At 42.5% G+C, this 12,930-nt stretch overlaps 1 protein-coding gene across 4 annotated transcripts in view; it reads left to right on the forward strand.

The window, feature by feature from the left end:
* The window catches only part of KLHL3 (kelch like family member 3), a 117,737-nt gene that overhangs the window by 84,675 nt on the left and 20,132 nt on the right, over positions 1-12,930 (forward strand). For all 4 annotated transcript variants that reach the window (XR_007726823.1, XM_050795621.1, XM_050795620.1 and 1 more), the window contains exons 9-10: positions 10,723-10,840; positions 11,548-11,745. Coding sequence is in view for 3 of the 4 variants with exons in the window: in XM_050795621.1 (XP_050651578.1) it covers positions 10,723-10,840; positions 11,548-11,745 (316 nt within the window). In the remaining variant the exon portion in view is untranslated. The remainder of the gene's footprint in view (positions 1-10,722; positions 10,841-11,547; positions 11,746-12,930) is intronic.

Genomic DNA, 12,930 nt, shown 5'->3' on the forward strand with positions numbered 1-12,930 from the left:
CTCCCAAGTAGCTGGGATTACAGGTGCCTGCCACCATGCCCAGTTACATTTTTTGTATTTTTAGTAGAGATGAGGTTTCACTATGTTGGTCAGGCTGGTCTCGAACTCCTGACCTCTGGTGATCCGCCCTCCTCAGCCCCCCAAAGTGCTGGATTACAGGCGTGAGCCACTGTGCCTGGCCGATTCATTACTTTTTAATTCACTCATCCAACATACTTCCATAGAGAAACCACTAATTGCCAGGCACTGGGGTAAGTACTGGATTCATGAAGGCTGATATGAACTGGTCTCTTCTCCAGGGGACTCCCAGACCAGAAGGAGGGGAAACAGCTGTGAAAGGACAATTACAATGGAGTGAGTAAACGCCCCCATAGGGGTACAGGCAAAACACTCTGGGAGCACAGAGAGGGGTAAGGAATTAAGGAAAGCTTTCTGCAGGAGCTGACAGGAGCTGTGTCTCCAAGGTAAAATGCGAATTGTCTGTGAGAGTGAACATCCAGAAACTGGTTCAGGTGACTGCAGGAGAAAACTGGTTTACATCCTCTGGTGACCACTTAGAATAATTTGTACTTTGCATCTTCTTCTCTGGGTCATTGTCCTGGTCTTCATCACTGAAGGTATTGATAATACAAGTAGTATTGTTTAAATACTAATTACTGAGCAACTTCTTTGTGTTGTTAGCCTAAGTACTTAATGCCCATTATCTCATTTTGTCTTTATTACAACTCTGGAGGCTTTAATGTTGGAGAAAACCAAGATTCAGTGAGATTGAGTAAGACTGAGTGACTTGCCCAGGGTTTTACAGCTCTTAAGTGGCAGTGTGAGGACTTGAATCCAGGTCTGGCTGACTCAAAACCTGGGCTTTTAATCACTACATGATAGTAATCCCCACAATAATGATAACAGCAGATACCAATTACTGAGCACTTATCATGTGCCAGCCACTGGGCTAAGTGACTTATATTTGTATCTCATAGGATTTTCATAACTGTAATTATCCTCATTTTGCAGATGAGGAAGTTGGACCTTGGGTTCTGTCACCCACTCATTATGCATTAGTTATCTATTTCTGCATTACAAATTACCCTAACTCTGATGGCTTAACACAGTAAACATCTGTCATCTCACAGTTTCTATGGGCAGGAATCCTGGAGTGGCTTAGCTGGGTCCTTTTGGTCCAGGGTCATACAGTCAAGCTGTTGGTCAGGGTGCAGTTATTTCAAGGCTTGTTTGGGGAGGATCTGATTCTAAGCTCACTCATGTGGTTGCTGGCAGACCTGCTTCTTGCCATGTGGGCCTCTCCATAAGCTGCTTGAGTGTCCTCATGACATGCTGGCTTTCTTCCAGAGAAAGTGATTCTAGAGCAGGAAAATGAGCGCGCACACCTAACACAGAAGCTGTAGTCTTTTTATAACCTAATGTCAAAATCCATGTCCCATCACTTCTGTCTTTTATTTGCTAGATACAAGTCACTAAGTCTAGCCCACACTCAAGGGGAGAGGTATTAAGTTCCATGTCTGAGTGTAGAAGTATCACAGAATTTGTGACCCGTCTTTAAAGCACAATTAGTAAATGGCCGAGTGAGTTGAGGTTTAAGCCTAGGATGACTGGCCTGACGCCCTGCGCTCCAAACTGTTTTATTATATTGCTTCCAAATGTCACAAAAGCATTATAGCCGAATGCTGTGTTGAAAGAAACCTGATTCCTGTCCTTTGGGGACTTTTAATTTTAAGAAGTCTCTCTGAGAAAGTAAGATAGACATATAAGAACAACCAAATAAGTAGAGGAAGAGAGAAATTAGGAGATAATTGGACTAGTTGGAGAAGCAGGCATGGGAATTCCAAGGGCAGGCTGTTTTTGGCTTTCATAAATTCAGTCCAGATAGGCTTTCTAGCAGAGCAAACTTGAAAAACAACGTGGTGGAGAGAGACTGGCACTATATTCAGTAATTCTCAGCAGTAACTCTGTTTGCCAGCCAAGTCCCTTCCCTGAGAGGAACAGGACTCTGCCTTGAGATAGCTGCAGAGGCTAATAAGGGTGTTTTTCCTGAGCCATATATGCACAGAGCATACTGACACATTCCAGCCGGAACAGCTAACAGCATCATCTTGGCTCCCACACATTCACCGCCCAGCACTTTCCCTGAGGCTGTGTTGCCATGGACAACCCGAAGCTGCCTCCCAGCCACTCAGAAGTCTCCTACGTTACCCTGTTCCACAGATGGCAGCAAGGAAATGAGGTTTCAGGAAGATGCAAATGAACCTTTTGGAAATGTACTGAACCTGGCACTTTTCACTGTCATTCCAGTTCAGTTGGCATCTCTATTCAGCTCTTTAAAAATGCTACTGAAACGCCATTTGGATTGGAAGTGGGTGGCTTGCTCCTGAGTTGGGCTGTCCTGCTTTCAGTAGATGGTGTTGGAAGAAGCTGTTGACAGGGTGGGTGGGATGACCTCTCATTTGGCCCAGGCCCCTGGATGGGCACTGCCCCTTTCCACCTTGGTCCGCACCCTGGCAAGCACCCTGGGGTCCTGAAAAAGCCCCATAATCACCCCTAGAATTAGTGGTACTTACCCTCCCTTCACAGGTTCATTGTATCCTTTTCCACCTTTCATTGGGAATCTGTTTTTTAGCACCTGTCTTAGAAGCTAATAATGACACTAGTGTTAATCAGATAACATTTAGTGTTTACTGTTTAGCAAGCATTGTGCTAAGTGCTTCATATCATTTAAGCCTCCTGACACCCATACGGGAAGCATCCTATTATCCTGATATTACAAGTTATGAAAATGAGGCTTAGGAAGGTTAAATGTCTTGCTCATCTCATAGCCACACAGTTATATAGTGACTGGGCTGATACTATATTTGGGCCTGGATGTGTCTGATTCCAAAGCCCATTTTTTCCACTCTTCTTCTCTCCACCGGGCCTTGACCTCATATTACCTGGTTCTCAGACCCCCATTGTCTCTGCACCTTGCTATCAGTACTTGCCTAGAGCAACTGTTGCTCAGGAACCTGCTTGGACAAGTCTTCTGGCTCGACCTCGACATGCTCCTTCGGATGAATTGCTGGTGTTAGCCCTGCGGCCCCACGCACCAGGGTAAGAGAGAGTCTCGCTTCCTGCCCTGGCCCGAGGGACCGACTGGCTGGGCCTGCCTCCTGCCCAGCTCACCGGTCACAGAAGAGAGTTTGGACATACATTCTACTCTTGCCCGATGAAAAAAGTGTGTAGAGCCCAGATTGTTCCTTTCAACTGAGTGGAAATTTGAATGACCTATGTAGTCCTGAGGCCAGGGCTAGGGTCTTAATCTACACGTAGGCTGGAAATCTCTACACTCTTCATGGATTGTCCCTTTCCCTGGCTAGTCTCTGGCACCTAATGGCTCTCAGACACAGGGTGGTTGTGATTTCAGTGAGGAGGGACCAACATGCCTTCAATCCCACAGTCATGCTGGTGGAATCAGAATCATCTATGTAAACAAGAGAGCATTATATATTAATTTAAAAAAATGTTATGCTGGGAGTAAAATTTCCTTCCTAAGGAATCAGGTAGTCTTTTCCATGGGCTTACTAGTCTTCCTAAAATAAATGGCTATTTGACTTTTCAAAATGAGAGTGTTTTCCTTGGGAGGTATCTAATAACCATTCCTGCTACAGTGGAGTTCAGCTCACTCAATCTGTCAACCAGAGAACCTCCATTCACCAGAACTTCTGCAGCCTTCAACATAGTGACAGTTAAGACTTGGGATCAAGAACCCTGAGGCACCCTGCCAAACTCCTACGTATGCTGCAGTTCACCAGAGTGATTAAATTATGTTCAGTCTAGCACAATTGTTCACCTAGAGCCAGTTCTTTAGTTTGTGATTCCTAGATGACTGATAGTTCTTACTCAGGGTTACCTTGAAAGATAAATGTTAAAAATAGTGATCATTAAATAGGCTGATTTGATTAATTTCTAATGAAGGCATATTAATCTTAAGTATATTGGGGTTTAGGAGTGTTGGGAAAAGAAAGAACTCCCTGGGCCTGAGTGTTTCTGAAATATAAAATGAGGGCATATAGGAGAGAATGGTTCACGTCTCTTTCTCTGACATCTTGTGGTCTTCTTAAGTAGCTAGAAGTTTGTGATTTCAGAGATGTGATACGTGTAGACTGTGGGAAATACTTATATTTGCCTAACTGGTTGCTAACATCAGGTATCCATGGAAACAAGTATCCATTAGCACTCATGATAAGAAATTTATTCTTTTTACTCTGTATGATCAACACAATAGTGGGTATAGTGCTCCATGTATGATGGCTTCTTGCAACACCTACCGTAAAAATTGGATTTCTTTTGACCATACTGGGCTGTACTAATTTACATTCCCACCAGCAGGGCATAAGAGTTCCTCTTTCTCCACATCCTTGCCAGCATTTGTTATCTTTTGTCTTTTCTACAGTAGACATTCTAATTGGGGTGAGGTGATGTCTCGTGGTTTTCATTTGCATTTCCTAGATGAATAGTAATGTTGAACATTTTTTTTCATACACTTGTTGGTCATTCATATATCTTTTTAAGAGAAATATCTATTTAGATCTTTTTGCCTATTTTTGAATCAGATTATCTGTTTTTCTGTTATTTAGTTGTTTGAGTTCCTTATACATTTTGGGTACTAACACCTTGTCAAATGTGTGCTTTTGGCACGTTTGTCAAAAATCAGTTGGCTGTAAATGTGTGGATTTATTTCTAGGTTCTCTAATTTATTCCATTGATCTATGTGTCTGTTTTTATGCCAGTACCATGATGTTTTAGTTACTCTAGCTTTGCTGTATATTTTGAAGTCAGGTAGCATGATGCCGCCAGCTTCGTTCCTTTTACTCTAGATGGTTTGGCTATTCAGGATCCTTTGTGGTCCCATATGAGTTTTAGAATTTTTTTTCCTATTTTTTTTGTGAAGAATGTCATTGGTAGTTTGATGGGGATTACACTGAATCTGTAGATTGCTTTAGGTAGTATAAGCATTTTAACCTTATTAATTCTTTCAATCCATGATCATGGAATATCTTTCCATTTATTTGTGTCCTCTTCAATTTCTTTCATCAATGTTTTATAGTTTTCATTGTAGAGATCTTTTACGTCCATGGTTAAATTTATTCCTAGGTATTTTATTTTTTTGTAGCTACTGTTAATGAGTTTTTTTTCTTTATTTCTTTTTCAGGTAGTTCGCTATTAGTGTATAATGAATAAATGAATTCATTTATTCATTCTAATAGTTTTTTGGTGGCATCTTTAGGCTTTTTAATATATAAGATCATATTCTCTGCAAGCAGGTACAGTTTGACTTTCTCCTTTCAATTTGAATGTACTTCATTTCTTTCTCTTGCCCGATTGCTCTGGCTAGGACTTCCAGTACTATGTTGGATAGAAGTGGAGAAAGTGGGCATCCTTGTCTTGTTCCAGTTCTTAGAGGAAAAACTTTCTACTTTCCCCTTTCTAGTATGATTTTAGCTGTGTGTTTTTCATATATGGCCTTTATTATGTTGAGTTACTTTCCTTCTATTTCTAATTTGTTGAGAGTTTTTATTATGAAGGGATGTTGAGTTTTATCAAATGCTTTTTCTGCATCTATTGAAATGATCATGTGGTTTTTGTCTTTGATTCTGTTAATGTGATGTATCATTTTTATTCATTTGTGTAGTGTTGAACCATCCTTGCATCCCTAGGATGAATCCGTTTGATCATGGTGAATGATCTTTTCAATGTGCTGTTGAATTTCATTTGCTAGTATTTTGTTGTGGATTTTTGCATCTGTGTTCATCATGGATATCAGTCTCTAGTTTTCTTTTTTGTCGTGTCCTTGTCTAGTTTGGTATTAGAGGAGTGCTGGCTTCAAAGAATGAATTTGGAAGGATTCCCTCCCTTTCAGTATTTTAGAATAGTTTGAGAATAACTGGTATTAGTTCTTCTTTAAATGTTTGGTAGAATTCAGCAGTGAAACTGTCAGGTTCTGTGCTTTTCTTTGATAGCAGACTTTTTATTAGTGATTCAATCTTGTTGCTTGTTATTGGTCTGTTTGAGTTTTCTGTTTCTTCATGATTCTATATTGGTTGGTTGTATGGGTCCAGGAAAAATTAAAAATAGAACTACCATATGACCCTGCAGTCAATACTGGGTATGTATCCGAAGAAATTAAATCAGCATGTCAAAGAGATATTTGTACTCTCATATTTATTTCAGCAGTATTTACAATAGCTAAAATACAGAATCAACCTAAGTGCCCATCAACAGATGAATGGATTTTAAAATGTGGTATATATACTATTCAACTATAAAAAGGCTGGGCACAGTGGCTCACACTTGTAATCCCAGCACTTTGGGAGGCTGAGGCGAGTGGATCACCTTAGGTCAGGAGTTTGAGACCAGCCTGGCCAACATGGTGAAACCTTGTCTTTACTGAAAATACAGAAAATTAGCCGGGTGTGGTGGTAGGCACCTGAAATCTTAGCTACTTGGGAGGCTGAGGCAGGAGAATTGCTTGGACCCGGGAGGTAGAGGTCGCAGTGAACCAAGATCCTGCCGTTGCACTCCAGCCTTGGTGACAGAGCGAGACTCCGTCTCAAAATAAATAAATAAATAAAAAGATGAAATCCTGTCATTTGTGACAACGTGGATGAACCTGGAGGACATTATGTTAAGTGAAATAACCCAGGCATATAGAAGGATAAACACCACATGATTTCACTTATATATGAAATCTAAAACAGCCGAACTCGTAGAAGTAGAGAGCAGAATAGTGGTTATCAGAGGCTGTGGAAGGGAGGAGGGAGGGGAGATGGGGAAAGGGAGATGGGGCTGATCAATGGATACTGTGTTACAGTTAGATAGGAGGAATACCTTCTGGAGTTCTATTACACAGTAGGGTGACTATAGTTAACAATAATGTATTGTATATTTCAAAATAGCTAGAAGAGAGGATTTTGAATGTTCTCACCACAAAGAAATAATAAGTGTTTGAGCTGGTAGATATGCTGATTACCCTGATTTGATCATTACCCAATGTATGCATATATCCAAACATCACACTCTACCCCATAAATATGTGTACCTATTATATGCCAACTAAAAATAAAACAAAAAAATTGAGTTTCCTATGCCTGTGGGAGAAGCAGATGTATACCTGCTCTTCCCGCTGCCTTGAGCTACCCCTGAAACTGATGGTCCTATCCCACAAAACCTCATAATTCCTTTTCTCAGATAGTTGTACAAGTTTCGTATGTTTAAAGTCATCTCTTACCAGTGGTTTTATGAGCTCAAAGGCAAGTTTGTTTTGAAAACCTTATCTTGTATCCTATTTTTTTTTTTTTTTTTTGAGACAGGGTCTCACTCTGTTGCCTAGACTGGAGTGGAGTGGCGCTGCAATCACAACTCACTGCAGCCTCAAAATCCTGGGCTCAGGTGATTCTCCTACCTCAGCCTTCCAAGTAGCTGGGGCTACAGGCAATGCACCACCACACCCAGCTAGTTTTTTGTATTTTTTGTAGAGACAGGGTTTCACCGTGTTGCCCAGGCTGGTCTTGAGCTCCTGGACTCAAGAGATCCACCCGCCTGTGCCACCTAAAGTACTGGGATTACAGGTGTGAGCCACTGCACCTAGCTGTCGTGTATCATTTTTGTCTTTCTACTGAGGCTTTACTTTAACATTACAAAATTTGCATTCTGTAACACTGTTTCTGTGAAAATTCTCAGAGATGAGTGGTAGATTTTCTCCAATATGAATGTACCCTCTACTTCCCTGGTGGGAGATAGTTTCTGGGGCATGGTGAGGGTTCCTGAAAACTTTGCCCTTTTTTTTTTAAATTTACAAAAGAAGCTGGATAGCTTATGCCAAGAATAAGCAAACTTTCTTTTGGTGGTCGAGTCAAAAGATGGAAAAAGCTCTCACTTTCTCTTTTTATTTTGCTTGTTTTTTCCTCACTGTCTCCAGAATTTTAATCTGGTGTTCCAACATATTTTAACTAAAGAAAATGGCATTCTAGTTTAGTTTCTTTTTTCATTTTTAAAAACTCTGTATTGTTGTTGAACTCCTTGCATGTGCTGTTTACTTTTTATTCATGTATTCTTTATTCCAAACAAATACTTGAGCCCTCACTTTTACCTGGCAACATAAGTTTGTGGAGTTATCTTGGTGACTGAGGCAGATACATCTTCTGCCCAGGCAGGGCTCACCGTCTAGAGGCGCAAAAGACAAGTCACTGATGGTCCAACACAATGCAGAACCCACAGGGCAGGTGAAATCTCAGAGGATGGATGTGTAGTTCTGACTTGGAGGCCAGAGAAGTCCATTTGTAGGAAATAACATGTAAACTGAGACCTGAAAGATAAGCAGGTGTTAAGGCAGAGCGCTCAGAGTTGGGAAGAAGGTTTCGAGTCAGGGAACAGCACGTGGGAGGGTGTGGGGTGCCTAAAGTCCTTGCAGAAAGAAAACTTAAAACTGCTTTTATTCTCACTCAGCTTCAGAAATCAGATTTCAAAGAAAATCTTGCAATATTTGCCTTCAGTTTGGCTTTACCAACTCAAAACCGGAAAGACAATGCAAGTTCTGGGCATATTTACGAGCACGTAATTCTGCCCTTGAAGAGTAGATTAGGCATTGTCTGGAGTTTGCCAAGGGGCTGTGCTCATTAACATCCCCCTTGAACTGTTCATGGATGCCTGTCTAAGCAAAGAATTCCAGATGGGAAGTAATGTAGAATTCATCTTTACTCTGAAAAAGGCTACTCTTGACACAGGGCAGTGGGCCCTCTGAACTGAGGCACCCAGGAAAGTCAAGAACAGAATGTTTCTGTCTGGAAGCAGCAGCAGCAGCAGCTCGAGGCTGGGCTTTGTGTCCTGGGTTCCTTTGGAATGCTTTAGAAGTCAGAACTGATATCTGAATTTTTGAACACTGGTCACCCACTTTTGGTGACAGACAGCTATGGACTAAATCTGATGACCAGTGACCACCCACATGGCAGTGGGTGAGCCTCTTCTGGAATATTGGGGAATAAAAGATTGATCTGTAGTAATGGTGAGCTCTGGTTTTGCCTCCCGTATGGTGGGAAGTGTTCATTTGAGGGATGTGCTCCTGCGAGTTCACACAGAGTTTGATGGGCACTTCTCTCCCCAAAAATACATCATGGGGAAGTAAAAAGCCCTATGATAATTCATAATGGCAAAAGTTTTTCATGGCATATCATCAGGAAATCTACACAGTGTGGATTAAAAAGGTAGTTCTCAAAGTATGAACCCTAGAGTGGCAGCAGCAGCAGCACCTGGGAACTTGTTAGAAAGGCAGCCTCTGGGCTCCACTCCAGATCCACCGAATCACACTCTGGGCACAGGGCCCAGCAGCTTGTGTTTTCACAAGTCCTCTAGGTGATTCTGATGTATGCTCAAGTTTGAGAACCACTGGGTAAAGGAGACAAGCTACAGGTAATGATCAAATGAATTTGCTGGTTGTAACTTCCACCCTTTCTCTCCACTCAAGAAAGCATATCGGAATGCCATTGAGTGAGAGTGACATCATTGTGGGGACAGCTATGAATTTGCACACGCTTATTAAAATATGTAAACTATAGGTAACTGGTACTTTAATATTTATTTATTAATAACATGTGACCAAAGTCACAGCAGTGATACCACAATTAAGTACTGCAGTTCTATTAACCTAACCAGAGCAGTAGTTTTCATTGTTTTTGACCATGCCCTTGCAATACAAAATGCATTTAAATTTCTATCCAGAAGACACATGTAAGTGTGTACAACTAAAACAAATATTTCATGAAATAATATTCTTATTATCGTACTTTTAAAAATATATATGCTGGTCATAATCCATTAAATTGATTTCATGACTTACTAATGGAAAGTGACCTGTGTTTTGACAAACACAGATGCAACCAGCTGTGTTTGCTTGGATCCTGTCTCTAGAGCAGGAGTTGCGGGGGTGGCTGGCCTCACCCTCTGTCAGATAGACTTGGATTTCAGTCTCTGCCTACACTCCTAGCTGTGTGACCTTGGGCCGCTTAATGTGTTCTCTGAGCTTTACTTTCCTATCTGTCAATGTGGATGATGATGATTACCTCACAGCTGTGGTGACGAGTAAATGACAACACATTTCACATAGTGCCTGGCAATGGCGGCTACTACCTTGTGGAAATAGGACTGCTAGCACTAGTTTTCAGAACATCATCAGTTTAATAACTTTTGTAATAACCACCTCACAGGAGTTTTTCACAAGTTTTTTCTATACTGCAGTGCATAAGTGCACCCTACATTCTAGGCATTCAGAAATACTTTTGAATAATACTTTAAAAAATGCATCCAAATTCTGCACTCTTTTTCAAAGTATATTCAAGTTTGTTTTGATATAAGATTAAGCACCTCCCATTCCCAATCTTGAGGACACTGAGATTACAGATGATGCCCTACGTGGCTTCACACACCCACAAGATAGCCCCTAGTGGGGCATTTGGGAAATAGAACTTATGATTGTGTTTCTGTGGGAAGATGCTTGTTAGACTTTTCTTGAATACTCATACCTGTTGGTGACTAGGGGCAGCATCTCCATGTATGTAGCTCTGTAAACTGGCATCTTGGATCATCCACAGACCCTAAGTGATAAGCCATGTGGAAGTACCAGGGATACCATAAATCCAGATTTTGGGGAGACCCCGCTAATGTCCACTTGTCTCTCTGGAGGTCATGATTGTGGTTGGCGGCCAGGCACCCAAGGCAATCCGCAGTGTGGAGTGCTATGATTTCGAGGAGGACCGGTGGGATCAGATTGCTGAGCTTCCCTCCAGAAGATGCAGAGCAGGTGAGCAGCCTCCCAGTTCTGCAAGCTGTTTTTCCCCTGCTGGTCCCCACTCTGTGCCAGAAGTCGTGAGCTACTCCTTGTTTCCTCAAGCATCTGTGCATTTCAGGCTCCCTTTCTTTTCCCTCCTGCACAGTTTTTTTTTTTTTTTCTTTTTTTTTTTTTTTGTTTTAAGACAGTCTTGTTCTGTCACCCAGGTTGGAGTGCAGCGTCATGATCTTGGCTTACTGCAACCGCCGCCTCCTGGCTTCAAGTGATTCTCTCACCTCAGCCTTCCAAGTAGCTGGGATTACAGGCACACACCACCATGCTTGGCGAATATTTGCATTTTTAATAGAGACGGGTTTCACCATGTTGGCCAGGCTGGTCTTGAACTCCTGACCTCAGGTGATCCACCCACCTTGGCTTCCCAAAGTACTGGGATTACAGGCATGAGCCACCACGCCCGGCCACTTGCACAGTTTTTGGCTCTTTTGGGGTCAGTTCTTATGAGCTTGGGGAGTTAAAGCTGATTCAAGTATTTACTTGAGTCAGACAAAATTAGAAAAGCAAGTAGGAAAGAAATCCAGTGAATCCCATGACTGCCAAATATCTAAAGTATCTTCGGTGGTGACTTTTCCTGTGTCTGTCTTGCTCCTCCATTGTCATCCATCAACTTGAGCAGTCATGCGCCTGACCTGACCTTGATGTCTCGGTTTCCTGTGCCTCAGGTGTGGTGTTCATGGCTGGCCACGTGTATGCCGTGGGAGGGTTTAATGGCTCACTGCGGGTGCGGACAGTGGATGTGTATGACGGCGTGAAGGACCAGTGGACATCCATTGCCAGCATGCAGGAGCGCCGGAGCACGCTGGGCGCAGCGGTGCTCAATGACTTGCTCTACGCGGTGGGAGGCTTTGATGGCAGTACTGGTAGGTTCAGGGTGTGTTCCCAACCCCTCCTAGCCTGGGACACACCCTCCATGAAACCCTGTTTTATTCAGCCAGTTCTGGACCAACTTTCTGTCCATTTGTAGCTACTGCCCCAGGGAGATACCACCCTTCTGCCTCATCCAGCTTTCAGGGGAAGAGCCAGGCCTTCTTGCACACAGAATATGTAACTGCCCATGTACTAGGCTTTCTAGGACTCAGAAGAGTCCCTTTCCTACTTTTCAGTGTCTGGGAACCTATTTACTCAGAAGATGAGACTTAGAAGGAGAGCATGCTTAGCTGGGGGGTGCCTCAGGCCTCCAGTTTGATCCTCTGCCAGACAGATGAGGGAGCTGAGTTCAGCACTTGGAAGGAACCTGGCTCAGGTCACGCAGTGGGCCAGGCTGCCCATTTTTTCTGTTGCCCTTTCTACTACCCCACTTGAAGCTTTGCCAGGCTTTTTCACCATAGGTGAGCCTTCTTGCCTCTGGGATCTATCTAGCTTCAAAATTTCAACCCGAAACCATTAGTTGACATAAACTCAGAGAGGTGATCTCATCTCTGCTCATGCTGCCAGGTAGGTGTCTCAGTAAACAGTAGCTCTATTAAACTAATATGATATCCTTTGGCCCCCAGGGAGAGGAAAAGCACTGTTTTTTTACTTCTCTGAATTTTTATTTGTGTCTTCACAATTTGGGGATTTTTCTCAGCCTTCTCTTTGCCTCACTCATATAATTCCAGGGCTTTAGCCCCTCTGGAGGCTGCCTTTAGTGAGTGGGGCAGAGAACGAAAGGGTAGTGGTGCATTGTTTCTTTTGGAAATTACTTTTGGCTATAAGTAGAGAACCTGATTAAACTGTGCCTTAAAACATGAGGGATTTTGCTTTACACATGAAACAAGAAGCCTAGAGGTTAGCAGTGGCTGAGTTGGTCCAGTGGCTCATGGACATTGAGACCCCATTCTTTAAGATTAGATTTTCTTGGCCTTTTTCTCATGATCATGAGATGGCTGTTATACCTCCAGCCAACACATTTGTGTTCCAGGGGAGAATGGTATCTATATCAGAAAAGCAAAGGCCGTTTCTAAAATCCCCATAGACTTCTGCTTAGGTCTCATTGACTTGGTCACCCCTAGCTGCAAGGGAGTCTTGGAAAGCAAGTGTTTAGCTTTCCACTGCTAAGACAGACG

Source organism: Macaca thibetana, chromosome 6 (genome assembly GCF_024542745.1).
Source record: "Macaca thibetana thibetana isolate TM-01 chromosome 6, ASM2454274v1, whole genome shotgun sequence".
NCBI lineage: Eukaryota > Metazoa > Chordata > Mammalia > Primates > Cercopithecidae > Macaca > Macaca thibetana.